General features: G+C 41.7%; 2 protein-coding genes across 2 annotated transcripts; one reads left to right on the forward strand and one right to left on the reverse strand.

Moving 5' to 3' along the window:
- Nucleotides 1-3440: 3440 nt before the first annotated feature.
- CCDC181 (coiled-coil domain containing 181) lies at nt 3441-9205 on the forward strand. Its single transcript, XM_057413126.1, has 5 exons — nt 3441-3602; nt 4117-5073; nt 7504-7650; nt 8295-8449; nt 9025-9205. The coding sequence occupies exons 1-5, from the start codon at nt 3456-3458 to the stop codon at nt 9185-9187; spliced, it is 1569 nt and encodes a 522-aa protein (XP_057269109.1). The 5' UTR covers nt 3441-3455; the 3' UTR covers nt 9188-9205.
- A 1256-nt stretch (nt 9206-10461) lies between these two features.
- On the reverse strand, nt 10462-22081 carry BLZF1 (basic leucine zipper nuclear factor 1). Its single transcript, XM_057413106.1, has 7 exons — nt 21987-22081; nt 18039-18087; nt 16486-16925; nt 15629-15828; nt 13527-13655; nt 12741-12960; nt 10462-11879 (listed from the first exon to the last, which is right to left on the reverse strand). The coding sequence occupies exons 2-7, from the start codon at nt 18055-18057 to the stop codon at nt 11694-11696; spliced, it is 1194 nt and encodes a 397-aa protein (XP_057269089.1). The 5' UTR covers nt 18058-18087; nt 21987-22081; the 3' UTR covers nt 10462-11693.
- Nucleotides 22082-22367: the final 286 nt, after the last annotated feature.

The raw sequence follows: 22367 nt of genomic DNA on the forward strand, positions 1-22367 counted from the left end.
TGCAGCTCTGCTGAGGAGCCTGAGGCCTCCGATGGGTTTTGGTGGCTTTTTTCCAGAAGGTAATTAATTCGGGGTGCTTTTCCTGGTGTGGGATTTTGGGGTTGGTTTTTTGTTGTTTGTTTTTCTTTCTTCTTTTCACATTTAGAGCTCCAGGAGCAATGCTCGATGAATGCAGAGTGGTGTCTCTTTGTACTTGCGGTACTGTATTAACAAAAGCTCAAAGTTTGACACTGATAAAAAAAAACAAAAACCAGTTTTTGGTTTGATCAGATCGCTGCTCACCAGCCGGAGCATGAATAATACAACACAGAAACTGCCGGCACCCGGGCTGCTCCCAGGTGCTCGGACACGGAGATGGTGGGAGGGACGCACGCATACACATACACGTACACGTACACGTACACGTACACATACACACACACACGTGCATACAGATACGCACATCTACGCATGCACATACACTTACACACACAAAGCGGGGCGCGGCGCGGCGCGGGGTCCCGTCTCCACGGTAACGGGGCGGCGGTGCCGCCTCGCGAGGGCGTTCTTGCTCGGCGCCGGGTCGGCTCTTCCTCCGGCGGCAGGGCAAAGGTGCGGGCGGGTTTGGTCCTCGGGGGCCACCATCGGCGGTGCCCGTTGCTGCGAGGAGGTGAGCTGGGCTGAGCTGCTGCCATAGCGACGCCGCCGGGCGCACCGACGGGGCGGGCCGGGCCTTCAGCGGGCGGTGGAGGTGGCTCGCCCCCGGGCCGGGGTGGGGACAGCGGCGGGACACGGACAGGCCGCAGTGTCGGGGGAGCAGGTAATGCCGGGGAGGCTAATGGCGGCCCCGCCGTGGGAGGTGCACACGGCCGGCCCTCATGCGTTACAACCCGGCGAAGGGCTGCTTCGCCTGCTTGCTTGTGTCGGTGGTCATCACGGTGAGTCGCTGCCGAAGGTTGTCAGTCGCAGTAGAAGGCGCTCCCAGTGATACGCGGAGCCGGGTGCTTTTGGGCCTTCCCCACCAAAACGGAGTTTGGTTCGCGTTTATGAGTCTGTATAAACGTGTATTTTGGTACAAAGGGGCAAAATAACAAAGCACCATCACTGTGTCCCCTTGTAACTGCGCCTAGCCTGTGGCTGAATATACCCACGTAGAGGTGTTACTGAGCTTTGCAGAACAGTCACACACCCAGTTAGAATTGAAACAGTGAAAACGAAGACTTGAGATTTTCTGCACGCTTTTGGTCCCTCTTAAAGCTGAAGCCCTTTAATCCTTACTTCATTGGAATCTAAATAGAATAGGACCTGATTCAGGATTTTCTGAAACAAGGTCATTAACTTGAAATTCTCTTCAGCTGTGACTACTTTATGTTACAATAAAAGAAGCTGATTTTTATGCTGTTCCCCTTTATTATACATATCCTAAATATATTGAACAATTTTCAGTATTTGCATTGTCACTGAATGAACATGTTTTGTTAATGGCACAATTCAGCTTTCTAGCTTTTGTGCCTGTTGACCATCATGATGAAGTTAAAGAGAAATGGTTCTTTTGTGCTGAATATGTACTAGAGCAGGGTAATCTCCATTAAGACCCCAGGTACATGTCCACCCAAGCCCAGGTGAAGGAAGGGGCATTTCCCGGCAAAAATCATGACCTGTTTGAACAAAATTTAAACTTGGAGAAATGTAGCGTGATTAATTGAATAACGGTCGTGGCAAGTGGTGACTAAAAAGAAGGGAATTAGGAGCAAAATTTTCCAGATTTTCTTGGACAAAATATGGATCAAAAAGAGAAGAGTTTTGTAAAGTTTCTAAATGAAGTTTGCAACAGAAGTGCCCAGCTTGATTGCCATTTTTTTTCTCTTTTAAGCAAATCTTGGCTAAAGTTTGAGGTCCAAAAGAGCAGCAGTCTTGACAAGCATGAAAGTTTTAAGAAGCAGAGCTGGTGTTCCTGAGAATAAATGAGAATTTAGGAGATGCTCATCAGAACTTAACAGCTTGAAGGAATTTAAGCAGCATCATCTGGATGGAAGGATTTTTACAAAATGTATTACAAAATCTGAGGCAGGTTGGGAAGTCCAGGTCTTGTCTGGAAGGGCAGGTTGTTAACACATGTAGCTGTCTTGCTGTTTCAATCCAGGGTCAGAGATAACTCAAACATCTTGTATTGTGTTGCAATATGTTAATGCATATAACATGATCTTCTAGTACGTGGTATGTGACACAGATTTGTCCTACTAGAGACACTTAGAAGTGACACCTTCCAGCCTACAGCAGAGAATACAAAGAGAATAGGAAATTTTGAATAATCAATGTTTCCTTGTTTTGTGTTGTTTTTGTAAACATTAATAAACAAATTAGGAAAGGAATGATGAGTGGCTAAAGCTGTAAAAAGGGCAGAATCATCTCAGCTGATGTGTGTCTCTACATCAGCTTTTAACCCTTTTGTGTATTAGATGGAGACATATGCTTTCTGTTGAGTGAATCCCTGAGCCCAGGGGTTTCAGGCAGTCAGCCTGGAGTCCTGAGTACCAGCACTGAAGCAGTCCTTCAGGAGCTGTTGACACCTATGTGCTATACAGTCCAAAGATTGTTTAAAAAATTCAATCCTTATAGTGGCTTGTCTCCAGTTTTGTCATGGTTGTGACTATATCCAGCCTGATTAACTGGTAAATGAGAATTTTCCATTGTTGTCTTCCTCATAAATTCAAACCAGAACTGAATCCTTTTCCCAGTATTCTCAATTGGTGTCTGTGTAACTTTTCTTTACCCCTAATACTAGTGGAGCTAATAGGTTTGAAAGATAGCTCCTTGTAAACATTCAGCCACTCTAGTAGAAGTTTCTGGCAAGAGTAAAATCAATGAATGTCTTCTCATTTTAATATGTCATTATGAGAAGCTTTTTGGTGATTTGATCTACAGTAAGGCATAGCATGGATCTTCTAGGACTTGTGCATTTCACATTTTTGCATTGTGACTTTAAACAAGTTGAGACTTCTTTAAAGGAAAATGGGCCAGGCAAATATAAAACAACAATGTAAAACGTACCTGGGAGCAATGAAAGCTCTTAGTAATCTTAACTACGTTTGTACTTTTTATGTTTTACCAAACATAAAATAGCAGTCTCTTTGTCCAAGCATAAGACCGACAGTCAAGAGATCATGAGTTCTCGTTTTACCTCTCAGAGACGTACTGCAAGACATCGAGTTAAGTCACCTTGGTTTGCTTTGACTCAAATCTTCACGTAGTAGTTGGACCTGGAAAGGCCAAAACCATTCATGTTTATAAACCATTAGTGATCTGTAGTCCTGGGGTTCTGTGGCATGGTCCAGCATGGTTGTATTGATACTGCTCACAAGTTTGATGTGAGTGCCATAAGAGATATTGATGTCCTATATTTGCGTGTCACCAGAGTTTTAAAACAACTCTTTCCTGCTCTCTTTTTTATAGTGTTACTCTAACACATCACCAAAATGAGTGAAAATGAAGACCAAGGAGATCCAACGAATATGGGTGATTTAACAGGAGGCGTAGAATATGAGGATGATTTTGAAAAAGACCTTGAATGGCTAATTAATGAAGAAGATGAAGAAGAAGAAGAAAACCTTGATGAAAGAGAGGTAGTTGTTAAATGCTAAATTATATGCTAGTTATTTAGGATACAAAGTTGAGTAATATTTGAAATCATAAGCATAAAATTGAATATGGCTTGAAATGTGTAGGTACATTCACTGGATTTTGACAGAGAAAGTTATTTGGGTTATAGTGAAAACCAGTTCAGTGAACTGGTTAGTTTGGTTATAATTGCTTTAAACCAGAAAATTCAGTATTCCTTGAAAAGAATATGCTTATTTCAGAAGTACTTTTGGATTCCTTTTCGTGTTTGTGCAACACACATTCTGTTTTTGTGGTGTCACTGATCACTGTGCAAGCCATGCTTAGTTAAATTTTGTGCATGGAGGGACTGCAAGAAGGTTGTTAATGTCAAAAAAGCTATTAGTTATGACATGCACTATTTGACAGCCTGTTTTAGAGTTAGGGTCATTAGTAGTGCTCTTCTCTCTCACTATTTCTTTTCTCTTTCTCTGGTACTGTTCTTTGTTGGGAGAATAGTTGTTTAATTTTTGTTTTTAGAATCCTGAAGCACGAATTGTTGAAGGTGAGGATAGCTTTGAGGAAGACAATGAGGAAATGGAAGAAAATCCAGATCAGCTTTCAGAAGCAGATGTAAATGTGAAAGTGAGACCCTCCAATGAAGAAAGTTTGGAATCCAGATCTGATGTTAAACAGGGGGATCATGTATCTGATACTGATAGTGAAAGCTCTATCCAGGAATCCAAGCTGGAAAACCAGCAGGAACTGGATGAGGAAGAGGATGAAGAACTAAAGCGTTACATCTTGGAAAAGATTGAACAAGCCAACAAATTGCTGGAGAATCAGGGTCCTGTGGATCAGAACAGAGAACGGAAATTAAAATTTAAGGATAAGTTGGTGGATCTTGAAGTTCCTGCTCTAGAAGATGTTGAAATTTGTAAAACTGACTTTGCAAAAGGAGATGATGTTTCAAATAGGCTGTCTCAGTTGTGTATATCTAATGAAATGGGACAGGAAAGCACATCACTTTCTCCACATGCTGACAAGAACAATGAAAAGAAGGATGGTGAAATCTTAGTGGAAAAAGATGGGAAGTTTGAACTCTTAAGTTTACATGATATTGAAAGCCAGGGCATTTTGCCCCCAATAAGTGTTTCTTTTACTGATATTGAAACTCAACACATGTCTCCAAAATCTTCACCCTGTAGTCCTCCTGGTGCTGCTTCTCAAATGAAGAAAGTACCTCCAGAAGGACCAGGAGCACATACTTTTTCTCCTGGTGGAGATGACTGTGTGTTTTTCCCAAAGCCTCCATCTAACCCGAAGCATCGTCCAAATTCTGCCATCAGTGCTTCAAGAGGTCTGGGAAAACAGAAGACTCCACAGAGGGTGCAGTCTGCCAGCATGCCTGTGAGAAGCTCCACTTACTGTCTTTCTCCCAGACAAAAAGAATTGCGGAAACAGTTAGAACAAAGGAAGGAAAAACTGAAGAAAGAGGTAAAAATACAGAGGCAATAAATAGATCACAGTGACTATCCTGTTCCCATGCTTCACAGAAACCACATATTCAGGGCATTTCCTCCATTTTTCCATTGTAAAAGAGGCAACAAGAGTAATACTAACAAGATTATTACTGTTATTATTGTTGCTGTTATTATTCTCTGGAGTTTGTAAGGAATCTATCAAAAGTCTTTTCCTTAGGTGAAAAGAAAAACCCCACAGAGTGGCATAGGATCATGTCTTGCTCACAAGAGAAATTAATTATTTATTTACTACATCCTCCATAAATAGGCCTTCTGCTGTATTGTACTTACTGCTTTTGCTTATTGACTCTCTTTCTACCTAGGTTCCATTTCATGCCCACTGTTTACTGTGACATATCCCATGGTATCACATCTCCACGGATTACACTGCAGTGCAGGAAGTTAACATTAACCAAAGTAATGCAGGTGCACATTTGGGTGCTCATGAAGTATGTAATAGGCAATTATCATATGGGAGAGTGTTCAGTCATAAAATGAGATCTTCACAAGAGAATGACCCTGAGAACTACAAACAAAGAGCAGTGTGTTTAACATGTATGGGAGATAGAGCTGACTTCAAAAGTGGTATGCCTTATGCCTGCAATAAGATGCATGCAGGTGAAGTCACATTGACTAATAATATAACTGGATACTTTCCTTCCTGTAAAGGTTTTGCATAGGTGAGCGTTGTAGTAAGTTTTCTCAATGAGTTTGTGGCAAAGTAGGTTTTTTTCCCCTTTCTCTGTTAATTAATACTACTTTTCCTTCTTATTTGCTTTTACCTGGGCACTACAGAGACGACAAAAAGAAGACAGTATTGCCAGTAGTGAGATTATTCTTCTTGTATCTATAAAGGGCAATAATTTTAAAAAAAACAAGTTAGAAAATCAAGTCAGTATCTTATGTATTGCTGGGAAAAAACCTCCACCTTTTTAGATCTTTCTCAGTGCCTTATTCAGAAAAACATATGTAATAGAGCCAGCCTTTGACAGCTGTAACAGGAACCTCATAAATCTTTACCAAGTGTTTTAAAATCTTAGATATTTTTCTTCACTTTGCATTATGATGATACAATTACTTAAGAGTAGCTTGCTATGTATGTTGCTCTGTAAAAAAGAGCATGAAGCAGCTTCCATTTTTCTGTGCCATGATGTTCTAAGTAATCTGGCTCAGTAGCTTCAAAGGTTGCTTTCTGTCATCTGTGGAAATGAGCCTAGCCTGGTTTATTTGAGGCTGAGGCTTAGCTCAGTAACAAGGGGTATGAAATGAGAAGAGTTACTGATGGGTTTGCTTTGTACCACAAGACTGGATCTCTTGACACCATACTCTGCATATTTAAAGTAAAAGGTAGTGTCATAGAGATAGGGAAGGTTATTTTCCTAACAGTATGTGCTAAATCTCTTCCTCTGCTGGCTGACTTATGAAAAGGTAAGAATGTATTACGTTATTTCTTCATTTTTGAATGGAGTTCTTCCATTCAGTGATGGATTTCACGGGCATGAAACATTTCTTGACATTAATGAAATCCATCTGCTTCATTTTGGTGGAGTTTCTTTCATTTCAGTAAATTTCAAATTACAAGTTTGAAGGCTAGTGTGAAAGTAGATGGGAGGAATATCATCTATTTGCAAGAAGAACAGGTTTCTATGAGTATTGAAATGAGTGGGGATTGTAGCTTTTTTATCAAAGAAAGAGAGTTACACTCTAGTAAAATGTCCTAACCAGCTTTCTGAAGTGCAGTCTGAAAACCTTTCTCCTCCTTGTAGATACTTGTAATTGGCTAAAATATGATAATAATTTAATTATTAATAATTTTATTATAATAATAATAATAAAAAAAACCTTTTCTCAGTTTTGTAAAAATCAGTTCATTTTGTAAACTTGAAAAAAGTGTTAAGCTATTAATACTCTGTAAGTAAATACATTACAATGTCATGTCCAGAAAAAGCCCCATATTTGTAAGGTAGTAGTCTGTAGTCCATAGGTAGTTAAATATCCTTTAGGGTTTAGTGTACCCACCTGTCAAGACTGGAAACTGCATTCATTTTCAAAATGCATCAGTTGAAACTGATTTTAAGCCAATCAGAGCTATTGGACAGGCTTAATTTTAAAAGTCTTTACCCAGTGCTATTAAGAGATGTCTGTGAGTTGAGATGTATCATGGAAATAGAGGTAATGACAGAAAGGGTTAGACAGTATCTGAATGTAACATGAACCACAGAAGTGGTCAAACTCTTTTCTTCCTAGAAGTAGTATCAATTATGATGTAATCTTTGCTTATTCCAGTTTCATCAGTACTTTTGTGTCTCTCATATAATTCAGATGGCTTATTTATTGTCTATGAAGGCCTTTGAAGATTGATTCTCTTAAAAACTAAGTTTATTAACTCTTCATTCCATTTAAGGAAGAAGAAAAGAAAAGGGAACAAGAAGAACAGAAGAGAAGAGATAATGAGATGGTTTTTAAAGCTTGGTTACAGAAGAAGAAAGAACAAGTGCAAGAAGAAAAGCGGATTCGTCGTGCAAAGGAGCTAGAAGACTTGAACAGCAGGGTAAGATCTCCCTAAAATAGAACTGGGAGCTGTAGTGCTCTTGTTAAATAGGAAAATTAGATTCTAAGCCTTAGAATCTGTTCTTCGCTAAGCATATGCAAATACACAGTGATAGGAAGCGTTTTTATTACATTGATTTCGGTGATGAGCTAGATTGACTTGCATGTTTAGGATTGTTCTGCTTGGCAGAGTGGCTTGCATCATAGAAGCTGCATATATGAATTCCATAGCTATAAAATCACAGGAGACGGATGCTCCTTTTTATTGGGAGAATGACTTGATTGAACCCTGCAGTGAACAACCAGCCAGAAAACCCTTTGAAGTGCATTCCTTACCTTTTGGCAAGCAGTTAATGCACATGACCTGACCAAAGCCTGAAGATGCTGTCTTCTAATTTTCCTCTGCCTTGCAGCAATGGGCTTGAAAAGCTAAATTCAGTATTTTTTTAAAACAAACAGCTTTGAATGGTTGTTCATGTGAATATTCCATGCCAGATTAGCGTATGATTTAGTTTGGTTCTAAAGTATGTTTTGTGGATGGGAGATACCAGCAGAGTTCAAAAAATTGTTATAATGTGATTATAAGTCATTTAATGATAAGCCTTGTGTGTATATGTCTTTTTCTTTTTTTTTTTTTTTAAATAGGAGAAGGACAGGAATCCAGAAGAAGCCTTCAAGTTATGGCTTAAAAAAAAGCACCAAGAGCACATGAAGGAAAAACAGTTAGAAATGTTGAGGCGCCAAGCTGAGGGAATTGCCTTTTTTCCGAGAACAGAGGAATGCAACAGAGCCTTTAAAGAGTGAGTAGGGTCATTCCTAGGGAATAGTATTTGTAAGTTTTGTAGTCTATCAGGCTAAAAGCATAGTTATTTTATCGTACATCTTTACTGCTGAAGTCCTCATTGTTTTGGTTTGGGGCTTTTTTTATGGATATGCCCTCATAAACTTAAACCCCAGCAAAAATGCATCAATTTCTTGTTGTTTGTTCAGTGTTGTGAAATTACTTGTCAGACCCTGAGCTGAAATAGTGAATTACTTCTCCTGAAAAAGGGAGATACTTCTCCCCTGCCTGTCAGGCTCAGGTTGATTCAGCTCTTTAAACAAGCAGAAAGATAATCCAATAGAGTGTTTTTTAACTCCCTCAAGTTTGTGAGTTGAATTAGCTCAACAACAAGGGGGAGGCAAAGGTGGGTGGCAGAAGCTGGAGAATGGGATGGAGAAATAGTACTTTTAGACTGGCTCAGCCATGACACCTGTGTTTATCCTCGAGGGCAAGGTGACTCTAGTTAAGTGGGGGCAAGTCTCCTTCAAATGGATGACATAAAACTTTGAATTGCAACTGTCAGTATTTCTAGACCTCCTTCTCTTTCCCCAGATGGCTAAAAAGAAAAAGAGAAGAAAAACGAGCAGAAGAACTAGCTGCTAAAGAGAGAGTGAGGCAGCTTAGACTAGAAGCCAGAAGAGCAAAACAGCTGCAGAACATCCACTGTATTAATTCAGAGCCAAAATCCTTTCGCTTCACAAGTCATTACAGTTGAAAGTTTGATGTAAGAACAGAGTTCTTGGTGGCAGTCTTTTAATTTTTATGGCTTGAGTTTTTGCTCTTTACAGCTACTTTTTGTGGTGTGTTTAAAGCTTCAAACAAGTTTAAAAATTACCTTCACTAACAACAATTTTTCTACCTATTTATTTGTAATTTTGTTGAAAAAGCCTGCTTTTATATATAACTAACTCAGGGATTTTATTGGTTTGCTCAAGTCTTAACGAGTATGAGATCTACATACGAGGGTGGCAAATACACATTCCTGTCATTAAAAGGCACTTTATACTCAACTCCACCATGAATTCCTGGATGCAGGCTATTATGTAAAATGTTGACTTTTTGCTGGATTAATATTGCTGTTTGCTGCTGCTTGTGATGAAGACTGTACAAGGTGTTACGTTGTTGGAAAATGCTGCTTCTTGTACCACTTTCTATTGAGCTGTTGACCAGTTAATTCTGGCCAGACCGGAGGACTATTTCATTTATTTTAGGGAAAGTGGCCATTGAAGGCTAACACATGTGTGACTGTGCAACAGTCTTTGAAACTTATTTCTGAGTCATAGTTAGTAATTTTCTATCCCATTAAGTGATTGTGTGAATTATGACCTTTACCAGCTACCTTCAAGGTAGCTGGATCATTTGTATATGTGTCCATGTTTGCTAAATTAATTATAATAAATTATACCACCTTACCCAGATCAATTGTGAACTCTTCTCAGAGAGTGCTGAGGTCAATCATGAAGTTAATGGAAGATGAGGAGCAACTGTCCAACCTATTTCATGATCTGTCATTGTTCTTCCACTTTTGCACATTTAAAGTGTTTTCTGGAAGTTTTGTAACAGGAAGTAGTGTAGTAGATGGCAAAGCAAATTTGCCATGAGTATTTTTCTCTTCGCATTCTGGAGATAGTTGCAGGCATATTGAAAGAGTACTGATGGCACTGTGGTGCAGCTTTTGCTAGCATAGGTAAAGGACATGGTTGTGAAATGGAAATTTGACATGCTACTGAGAAAGGCAAGCAACAGATGCCTTCCTGTACCTTCCCCTGACACCAAGGACAAAAAGTGCTTCTTGTGTCTGGCAAATGCAGAGGTGAAGTCTGCAAAGGTTCACGGTATCTCCCTAATTGTAAGAAGCTACAAAAGAAGTGTTTCTTGGTTCACTACCTCAGACCAGTAGAATTAAGGGTTTTATAGTTAAACGTCATGTAGTTCTTTTTATGCTGCAGGGAAAACAAGGTCAGAAATACAGTTATATTAAATCCAAGATTGCAACTTTAAAGCAAAGAAAGTTTATTGTAGTTTTCTTCATGCAAATCAAAGCATGGCCAGCAACAGCAAGAACTTAACTTACAGATTCTGATAACAGTATGAGATTCAAAGAAAAACTGGGTGAAAGCTACCATTTCAAAACCCTTTCCCTAAACTAGATGGCTACAGGAGATAGATTTGGGAATGAAACTAAGAAATTAAAATGCATACTTGCATCTTTCTTCTTTACATCTGCAGCTTAAAGAGGTTTCTTTAGATTTAGCAGATCATCTGCTGAAACTTCTCTTCAAACCTACATCAAGATTATAAAATCATGTATGTAAAAAAAAAATACTTTTTTTTACCAGTGCTTGTGCAAACTTCGTGCTTATCTTCAACTCCCCAGAAAGCCCATGAAGACATTGGGCAAGAACTGAGTTCTAATATTAGGTCAGGTTTCAACACTGTGTACTAAAGGAAGTATATTAGTCTGTCTTTGCTGAGGATCAGCTACTCAACAGCTTCATTCTAGAAGCTGAGATAGATGGAAAACCATTATTTTAGCCTTATGGAAACACAAGAATAACCTCATCCCAAACAGGTTTCCAGAATTCATTTAAAAACAGTTACTGTTTATATATTACAGCTAGAGTTCATTCAAGTTCTTTCCCTTCTTGCCAGGGCTGCAACACTGCATATGCTCTTACTTTCAGAGCTTAGAGCTATGAAAATTCATTGCACGTTTTCCTTTTGATTTCTGAAAAGGCTGAACATAGACTTGGTGACAGTTCATCACCTTGGCTAAGATTAAAAAAAAAAATGCATGGAGCTGACAATTTTCCATTGCACCTTCCCCCCTTCCCTTAGCATAATCTATCAGCACTTCATTTACTTTGGTACAGTTAGGCTTTTGTCTCCCTCTAAACAGAAATTCATTGAGATTTGCTAATAAGACTGTAAACCTTAAATGGTCAAGGGCATCTCTATGCTCTACAAATCAGACCAGTGTAACATTTTTGGTCTTGCCTTTGTAGAAGAAAAGAAGTAGCTTTCCAGACTGAAAAGTAGTGGCAGTATCCCAGAGGCTAAGGAAATACTGTCAGTACCTAGCTTCAAGTAGTAAGAAACTGCATCATTTCCAATGTTAAACCCACCCATTATGGAAAGAAATAGGAAAAAGGAAAGTCTGCTGAACATCAACTAGTGTAATTCTTCAGAAGAGTGCATGTGCGGTTGCATTGCCTATGTTTTTAAAGGACTATCAGCTCTCCTTGACAGTGATTGCAACAATTGAAAGTTACATCTTCATATCTTGTGTATGGGTGAAACCTTCCAATATTCTTCTTTGTGGAAAGGAAGGAGGCTGGAGAAGTCTCAGAAAAAGAAACTTCTGTCGATGTTTCGGCACGTGCAGCTGGATCCAGTACCCGTAGCACCTAAGGATGGAAAAATTGAGACTGACAATATATCTATTAAGTTTCATGGGTTTTATCCTTCTTTACCAGCTAGGAAAGATTTCCCAAAAGCAATTTTTCATTTCTTTCCAAGTTGAAAACTGAATATCCATCTTTCCAGACCCTCAATATAAAGACATTAGGTAGTGTTTATAAATTAGTAATATTCATCAGAAATCCAAGCTATAATTTTAAAGAGAATTAAAAAAATCTAATTTCTTTTAGCAGAGTTGAGCAAAACTAGGCAAGAGCAACACAGATCAGTAGGCACTGTGAGCCTCCTGCTGCTCAACCATTACTCAATTGCTTCCAGACTAAACTCTTAGTCTAGTTTTCTATTTAAGCATCAAGTTTCCTGTGGTGAAACCTTGTCTTGAAAGATAATCACATAGCTTCTTTCTGTGTTTCCATCCACTCTTAACAGAACTGATTTGTAGGGCAACAAACTATTGCTGAAGTGTTATGAGTTATTCCTACCTGAGTTTCTTCTCCCGCTAAGTTTTTAGACTCAGATAAGTATTTTTGATTGGCTTCCTCCTGACACACTGACTCTAATCTAATTCTGACCCAATCATTTTTAGTGCTAGGAACAGAGAAGGAAACAGTATGTATCATTATATTATGTATGTTGTTCTGCTTATTGTTCCAGGTTTGGTTGGTTGGTTTTGGGGTGTATCTTTTTTTTTTTGGGGGGGGGGGGAGGCAACATCTCTATTCAGTAAGTTTCCCCTGCATATAGTTTTTTAAAAAGATAAGATATGAAGTATTTAACACAAGGCAAGATATTTCTTTCTGGAAAGAAGACTCTGTGTTGACAGACTGAGATGTATGAAGAGTTCTTACCATTTCAGCCATTTTCTCAGCAGGGGTACTGCAGAACTCCACAGATGTTGAAGTCTTCTTTGGACTGTTAGTGCCAACATTTCCAAGAAGACGTGAGCTTACAGCTTTGGCTAGCTTACAATTCACAGCCGCTAGCTCTGTCGTAGTGTAACATTGGGCACTAGGATAGTATGTCTGTTGTCTCCCCCACTGAAGAGAAACCATCAGTTCCTCCAGCAGCCTGTGCAGAAAAGAAGACAGCACTATTAGTGGGTTTTGTACCCTGTATTACCAGCAACTTCACTGGAATCATCCCTTCCCAGGACTTACTGCACAAGCTAAATGTTAACTGAAACATGGAAAAAGAAAAAAAAAAAAGTGTTTAAAAATCATGTTATCCTCCAAGGCAAGGCCTCACCATCAAGGTATTTTAATACAGGTAAAACCTGACAACTGTCAGAATAAGCACAAAAGAAGTCCACATGGGTAGAAGAGTCTGTATGTTTTAGAATGAGACAGAGAAAACTTGAAGGCAAGATAGTTCAGTGATTAACTACAGAAATCCTGAGGATATAAGGGATGTCAGCTCTAGAGTAACACCTCACACATGCAGGCAACGAAGGAAAAATTAATACTACTTTGGCTCTTTCAGCTGTGGTGCTGAAAAGTGACATTACTCTCTATCAGCATAATTAATTTTTGTTGACTATCACTGGAACAGGAAAATTATTTGATTCTTCTCTGGTCTACAATGAACAGACAGAAATTAAGTTTGCACAGAGGCAGTGTGGATTAGAAAAATCATACTTCTGCGTATCAATCATCTCTTGACGGAACTGATCGCGTTCATTCAGCAAGTCCTGGATTGCACTTTGTGCATCCCTGGTTTGACGCTGAAGTATTGCTCTGGTATTGGTTAGCTCATCAGCCATAACCCTGCAAAACAAATCCCCAATCAGTAGTGTAAGTGAGCAGTTTGAAATTCACCTTTATTCTACTACAGACTGCAATTTGTCAGCTCAAGTTAAGGATTAAGCTGCTGTTCTTACTCTCCCACCCAGAGCCCATATCAACCTAATTATAAAGGACACATATTAAGAATAATATATGTTCAACCACAGTCAACACAAGTTCAAGATTATATTTTGATTTGCTGAGTTTAAACAATTGTATGTCACTTAATACAAACCTAGCAACAGACATTTCAAAATACCTTGGATAACAGAACATTTACATGTAAAAATGTAAATACATTTTGTTTTACTAACACAGTTCTCACAAGTATGCTGTAATCTCATATTTCCATACTCCTCTCTGAAGATGACACCTATGGCTAAAGACTGCATTCATTCACCTCTTTGCCTTTCTCAGGGGCAATAACTAGACATTACATGTGCCAGATATAAGCATTTAAGAGCTACAAATGAGACAACTGTTGACACATTTTGCTATGCCATGAAGCTCAGCACTGACCCCTCAAGAAGCATCTCAAATGCCTACGTATACTGCAAATGCAAAAAACAATGACATTTAAACCACAGCCAGTTAGAAATCTGAGATCTCAACAAACCATAATGTGACGATATTGAAGGGTGTTACTCCAAGTACATCACCAGGGAATTTACATTCCTGATCTCAGAACTCCTATTAATGCTAAAGAAACAAGTTAGGATAGTAACTCTTGCCTAGCAAGGACAATCACAAGTCCTTACCATTCACTTAATATGCTGAAACTTCTTATGACCAGCAAATTAAAGGGAAGAGACTGTATTGTATTACCATTTCCTTCAAGCAGTAAGGTCTTTTGTCATATGCATTAAGCATCATGATTAAAATTTAGTCACTTATTGCTGAGTACAGTAGATTAAAAATCCTAGAACACTATTTACAGATCTGGTAAGACAACTATACCAGGCAAGTTAAAAGTCTAATCCTTTATCAAATGAAATTTTTACATTCAGACTAGTTTTTATGGTTAGAGAAGCAACAGCAGGGCTCTTAGCAGTATCACAACCAGTGTTTTAACAAAGAGATGCCCTATCCTGCTGATAACACACTCATGTTTTTAGTTGTTCCTAAGTAATGCTTACCCCAGTAAAGGACTTTTCAGTCTCATGCTCTGCCAGTGAGGAGGGCCACAAGAAGCAGAGATAGGACACCTGACCCAAACTAGCTGAAGGTATTCCATGCCACAGCACATCATGCCCAGTATATAAACTCGGGGGGGGGGGGGGGGGGGTTGGGAAGAGACTGATCGCTGCTCAGGTCAAGCTGGGTACCAGTCAGAGGGTGGTAAGCAATTGTATTGTGCATCACCTGTGTTTACCATTTTGGTGGGGTTTTTTTCTCCTTTCCCTTCTTAGTTTTATATCCTCTCCCCTTGTTATTTACCTTATTATTATTATTAGTATTATATTGTACTTAACCCATGGGGTTTACGTTCTTTTGATTCTCTTCACCATCCCATCCCATAGGGAAAGGGGGAGTGAGAGCGAGTGGCTGCATGGTACTGAGTTACCAGCTGGGTCTAAACCACAACAAGGGTGGGGATGAAAATCAAGATAACTACCTTTAAGACAAGTCAAGACAGCTGTCCTGGAAAAAAAAAATTAAACCCTAAACTACACATAGTCTATCAGAATTAAGAACTTCTCCTGATATGTGAAGAACTGTAGTTTTTAGGAGGTATAGGATCCACTGTACTACCTTTGTAAATCTGAGAAGTTCTGTTTTTCAAGGAGCTTACTTTCTTTATACCTTTTCTGTAAACTCAAATTGCATAGTAGGTGTCAGTACAGCTGTTGTGGCCGTTGTCTACATATGTAAGCACATTACCAGACATTGCAATGGGCATACACAATACAAGACTGAAGGAGAATGCATTAGAACAGCTCTGTAAGAAGGAATACCTGCTTGCTAGGAATTTGCTTCTCCACACATCACATTGGATAGACATGCGCTCTAGTTGTTCAGACAACTGAGACATATTCCGGCCCAGGACTTCATTTTCTAGGATTAGCTGATTTTTCTCACGAGCCATCCGTTCAAAGTGGTACTGCAGATCATCCCCAACAGAAGCAACAAGTAATTTCTTCAGCTCCCGATTCACCTAGAATTAGACCAGACTGCCTTGTAATTATCAATATATAATGAAACACCTCCTACTTCCAGAATGCAATGCAAGTTACTGCAAACTGCTTTTCCCTTTCCTGAATAGAATGTATCCAGTGCAGGGTATATTAAGGCTCAGAATCCACTCTAGTGAGCATAAACATCTGAGACTAATGCATGTTTAGCACACTCTTATTTAAATACTAACAGTGGCCAGAGAGGAATGAAAGCCTGCTACAAGAAACAAAAAGTTTCAGTAGTAGTCAAGTCCTGAATCAATCAGATAACAAAGGATTAGACAAGACATCAACAAATGGATATTGTTTAGAAAATTATAGTCACTCCTCCTATGGCATCACATTTTTTCACTTAGCAGTTGAATTCAGAAGCAAAATCTTTCATTGTGGAAGATCCATTTCCCTGCAGCCCTCTAACGCATTTCTCACACCTTCAAGACTTTCTTTTCATTGGTTGTCAGAGAAGCAGCACTGGATTACTTAGATGTACTTCTACTCTGTATCTTAGCTTATAGTTCAAGGGGGAAACCATTTCTCTCAAGTCTAGTGTCATAGGAGCTCTTTGGTCACATTCACAAACTGTTTATATAAACCAAAGCAGCTCAGCTGTGTAAGAGAAAACACCTTTCATTTCTTACCTCTGTTTGTATACGCAGCTGATTAGAGAGCCCTTCTTTATCCTGTAACAACCGCTTTTCTGAATTCTTTAGCTTTTCAATTGCATTTTTCAGCTCTTGCTGCTCTTTCTTGGGATCTGCAGCTCCATCTGACTGATAGAACGTGTCTCCTTTATGTCCCTCCGATTTAGCCGCCTTAGCATTTTTAGCTGGAACAACATGGGTGATAGCTGCTTTGGGGACTAATATACGAATAGCTTCAATCTCCACTGATTTATCAACAGGCACTTTCCCCAGCTGCAGAACTCCAGGACTCAGAGAAGAGACTGTCTTTTTATGTGGACTGTGGTGGCTGTGGTGGTTCATAATGTTGGCTCCAGTGATTACTTCCACCGATCCAGCTGCCTGCTCAGTTTCCATGCCATCTCCAGGTCCTCGGATGGGTGACGAGGTATCATCAACTGAAATTTAGAAATAGCAGAGGCAAAGTTTCACTTTCTTAGTCTCACTGAAACTCTTCACTTAATTTCTGTACTTCAAAGTTAGAGACTTTAATTGCACACTATGTGTCAAAGACTCCTTTGCAGCAGCAATTATGAAGCACAAATCAGACAGATCCTAACTCAGGTGTGTATTGCTCATTAATACTAATAGGACAACACAAACATTGATCTGAATTGTACCGATTGCAATTTCTTGCTGCCATACAAGATGAAATGCAAACATGAGAGATAGTACAGAGGAAATTCTTGACAATATCACTCATAGGCTGAAAGAAAAATCAGTTTTTCAGAACTGACAGAATCAGAGCAGTCTCATTCTAAAAGTAAGAAATGAAGAGCAGCCATTAGCTACATAGCTACTAACACCTTAATAAATCTAGCAGACTGTTAAGGTACCATGTGTTTTAGTTGTCCAATTGAGGGTTTAAGAATAGCCAACAAGCCAGTTCTGCTTCCTTTCTAATCAACAGACCCCAGTATTTCCAGCAATGCTTCATTCTGTTCTGAATTCCCCAACATGCATGATAACATTTACTGCAATTCATTTTATTTAAGTTCACCAAATTTTCAGCTGACTGAAGTATTGCTGCACAATTTCCTTATAATGGGAGAAAGCGAGAAAGTTCTGGAGCACACTCTTAGCTACACATGCTGATTTTTTCCTCATACTGCAGGCAGTAATGTGAGCCTGCGTCTTCTATCCAAATAATGAATTTCAAAAATGCAGTAGTTTCACATCATACTGCCCAACTTTCAACTTGGTTACATCAATACCAAAAGGTTCTGAATACTAGAGGACTGACAGAGAAGTGTACTTACAGATAACAGACCAGTGATAAACTTGTTTTTCAATACAAAGCTGGATTAGAAAACTACATTAAATTCACTGTTACATCCAGGCAAGACAGATTTTAACTGCAATAACATAATCACATAACTACTTCCTAATAGCCACATAAACCGACTAAGTTTAAATGAATGGAGCCTGGCATACAGTCTAACTCTGGTCTTAAGAATTCACATTAAAGTACTTTTAATCCAGTCTGCTTAGATATCATGCGAACAACCTACCTTTTTCTAGAGATGCCATTTTCTCTTTAGTAGTCAGCTCTTCTTAAGTCTGAGGAGGAAATGAGGAGTGGGGGGAAAAAAAGAAAATCTTCAGCAAGGCAACACTGACAGTTAATCTCTAATTTTTTGTACAACCTCTGAACTCCAATTCAGTTGCATAGTTAAAAAGATCACACCAAAACAAAGGAAAAGAACCCAAACCAGACCCACAAAAACCCACACCAATTCTCAAAGGACTGTGAGACTTCTGGCACTTGTTTCATTTTGGTTTTGGTGGGATTTTTTCACTAAAAGCTGAACTTCAACTCCTATCTTCTGCTCCTCATCCAGTTCAGCTTCTATTCCTCAAATCTCTCTGGGCTCCATCATCTTACCCTTTAAAGCTCTGTAACACTTCCAGAGCACAACTACATGACTGCGCAGATAACCAAAGATCATCACAGAACCATGAGAAAGGGAAATCCCACACTGTACTTAAAGCAGACCAAGAGGTGAGGAATTTCTTCCTCAGCTGCACAAGTGCTTTAGACCCGCTTGCTAATACAACTGTTTTGGTAGAGCCAATTCCCAAACAAAGCAGAAGTCAGTGCCCTGAGTGGCTGCACATGCTTAATTTAACCTAACAGTAAAACTTTACCCACAGTTTGGCACAAACTGCCATCCTGGCCATTTTCTCCCTTATCCACCACTGCTTCCTTCATCCACATGCCCATCCACTCTCAATTCTCCAGGTCACTCATCCTCCTTTCTCAGGGTCTCTCGCTAACTACATTAATTTGAGATTGATATATCCCCCTTTTCTTTTTCTTCTTCTTCTTTCAGTTTTCCCTGTTATTCAAGGGAGCTCTCCCAAAGCCCTTGCTTTCTTTTGTTATTGCACTAACTGAAAAGGCTTAACTAGAACTTTTTTTGACTTTCACTGCTACAGCTCTGCCCTGCAAAGATAATGACAGTGGTGTACACTACTTCCAGCTCTCTGGATTCATGATCTGTTTTGTGGAAGCCAGGTTTATCTTTGTGAGGAGCAGAAGACAAAAGAAACACCTTAAGCTTTTTCAAACGATAGATATGGGAACATCTTCACTATGAGGGTGGTGAGTCACTGGCACAGGTTGCCCAGAGAAGCTGTGGCTGCCCCATCCCTGACAGTGTTCAAAGTCAGGGTGGATGGGGCTTTGAGCAACCTGGTCTAGTGGAAGGTGCCCCTGCCCACGGCAGGAAGTTGGAACTGGATGAGCTTTAAGGTTCCTTCCAACCCAAACCATTCTGTGATTCCATGATCTTGTTATCTGTTGCTTCTACAGCTGCGTTATGTTTTTGCTCATTTAATACCACTCATCACTACTGTTTGTTCAGTTTTGATTGAGGATCTCATTTGAAGAGAACAAGGAGGATGAAAGCTCAGAAAAAGGCAAGAATACTCAATAAGGCCTGATTGCTGAGGTGAGTAGCTCGAGAGAGGACGCCTTCAACACCGGAGCGGGGGGAGATCAGCGTCCAGGAGCCTCAACCCAGAGCGGCGAGAGCCACCGAGGGAGCCTCAAGTCCTCGACAGGACCTGCCCAGGAGCCGGCAGCTCAGTGACGCGGGCAGGGACTCACACGGGGCGGAGCCAGGAGGGGCGGCACCAGCCCTCTGTGGTTAAAAACCTGCCCCAGGGAGCGCGGCGAGCAGAGAGGGTCGAGGCAGTTCCCGCGGGCCGGCGAGCGGGGTGGTGAGCGCTCGGCGTGTGAGCAGGGACCGGGCTGGGAGCTCTGCTCTGGCTGCCCCGGTGGTGGCAGCGTAGGCACCCAGACAGAGCCGATGAGAGGGGAGGCTGCAGTGCAGAGCTCGGGGTGCAGAGAGTGCCTGCACCGGTCTGGTGAGGGGAGGGTGCACAATGGGCAGGGCTGCACTCGGTGCTCCCTGGTGGAGGTCCTCCTGCAGCAGGGGCTGAGCTGCGGGATGCTGTCAATAGACTGCGAGATGTCAGGGAAGCTGAGAGGAAGCAGGAATGGTTGCTCCAGGCCCAAACTGTGCAGGGGCCTCGAGCTTCACCTCTAGCTCATGAAGGAAAGAAGGAGGCCGTTAACCTGGGAAGCTGGGAATTAGTGACAAAAAAAAAAAAACAACAAAAAAAAAAGGAGGAAAAGGACAATCAAAAGCAAGGGGCTTCCTCCTAAATTTGATGTCCCCACCCAGAACCGCTTTGCCGTCCTGCAGGGGGCTAATGAGGAAACACACTTGCACCATGAACAACCGGAGCAGATTCTCCTGGAAGGCATGCTAAGGCACATAAAAAACAAGGTGCTTGGTGACAGCCAGCATGACTTCACTAAGGAGAAATCCTGCCTGACCAATTTGGTGGCCTTCTGTGATGGGGCTACAGAACTGATGGACAGGGTAGAGCAGCTGATGTCATCTACCTGGACTTGTGTAAAGCATTTGATACTGTCCCACACAACATTCTTGTCTCTAAATTGGAGAGACATCAATTTGATGGATGGACCACTCTGTGGATAAAGAACTGGCTGGATGGCCGCACACAAAGAGTTGTGGTCAATGGCTCAATGTCCAGCTGAAGACCAGTAACGAGTCGTGTCCCTCAGGGGTCGGTGTTGGACCGGTCTTGTTTAACATCGTCGCTGACATGGACAGTGGGATTGAGTGCACCCTCAGCAAGTTTGCCGATGACACCAAGCTGTGTGGTTCGGTTGATATGCTGGAGGGAAGGAATGCCATCCAGAGGGACCCTGACATGCTTGTGAGGTGGACTGATGCCAACCTTATGAAGTTTAACCATGACAAGTGCAAGGTCCTACACCTGGGTCAGAGCAATCTGAGGCACATCTACAGGTAGGGCAGAGAAGAGATTCAGAGCAGCCCTGGGGAGAAGGACTTGGGGTGCCGGTTGATGAGAAAATGAACACGAGCCAGCAGTGTGGTCACAGCCCAGAAAGCCAACTGTATCCTGGGCTGCATCAAAAGGCACGTGACCAGCAGGTCGAAGGAGGTGATCCTGCCCCTCTACTCTGCTCTTGTGAGACCTCACCTGGAGTATTGTGTGCAGTTCTGGTGTCCTCAACATAAAAAGGACATGGAACTGTTGGAACAAGTCCAGAGAAGGGCCATGAAGATGATCAGGGGACTGGAGCACCTCCTGTATGAAGACAGGCTGAGAAAGTTGGGGTTGTTCAGCCTGGAGAAGAGGAGGCTGCGTGGAGACCTCATAGCAGCCTTCCAGTATCTGAAGGGGTCCTATAGGGATGCTGGGGAGGGACTCTTCATTAGAGACTGTAGTAATAGGACAAGGGGTAATGGGTTAAAGCTTAAACAGGGGAAGTTTAGATTGGATATGAGGAGGAAATTCTTTCCTGTTAGGGTGGTGAGGCACTGGAATGGGTTGCCCAGAGAGGTTGTGAATGCTCCATCCCTGGCAGTGTTCAAAGCCAGGCTGGACGAGGCCTTGGGTGATACGGTTTAGTGTGAGGTGTCCCTGCCCATGGCAGGGGCGTTGGAACTATATGGTCTTAAGGTCCTTTCCAACCCTAACTATTCTATGATTCTATAAGCATTTGGTCCTGTCTGCTTCATCTGAGACCACCTGCTGGCTATCCTGCTCCTTTAATGCTCATGCTATAATACTGTTCTTACTGTCCTGCTACACGTACAAACTTCAGCTTAAGCCTCGGCAAAATTCCCCTTTTATTCCATTCCTATAGGCAAGGCTCCTTCACCGATTGAATCGTTAACTGCCGCACTTCTCAGCTAACATCCTGCCCTACAGAACCGCCACGACAGGCAACGCAAGGAAATCCCGCATTAACAAGACTGAGCCATGACACACCACGGCCTCAGAAAAACACCACAACCCAGCCCCGGCTGCCACGGGCGATGAGTGTCCCCCTCACCCCAGGTTCAACCGAACCCCCTCAGCCTGCCGGTAAGCGACAGCTGGACATTACCCACCGCTCTTTAAAAGACGCTTCTCCGTCCACGGCAGGACCGGCCAACACGCACCCAGCGCTCCTCCGGCTCGGGCCCAGCCCCGGCCGCTTTCGAGCTCCGGCCCTACCGCCACCAGGCCGGATGCAACCCCGGCCGCCCCAGCAAGCCGGGCCCGAGCCCCGAGGACGCTACCGGAGCACACAACGACAGCCGCCACCTCCTGCGACTTCCGGTTCCTGCGGCGCGGCGAGCCGAGAGCCCCCAGGTGACGTCAGTCCCCTCTGCCAATCGCTGGGCCGCGCACGGCGGCGGGGCTTGGGTTGCCAAGGGTTCGTCACGTCACGTCACGTCGCGTCGCGCTCGCCGCAGCGGGGTGAGGCGGGCTCTGCCTGCAGCTGCCGC

The sequence above is a fragment of the Pezoporus wallicus genome, unplaced genomic scaffold (assembly GCF_028554395.1).
Source record: "Pezoporus wallicus isolate ANWC-B61680 ecotype Strahan unplaced genomic scaffold, APGP_CSIRO_Pwel_v1 contig_6484, whole genome shotgun sequence".
Classification (NCBI taxonomy): domain Eukaryota; kingdom Metazoa; phylum Chordata; class Aves; order Psittaciformes; family Psittacidae; genus Pezoporus; species Pezoporus wallicus.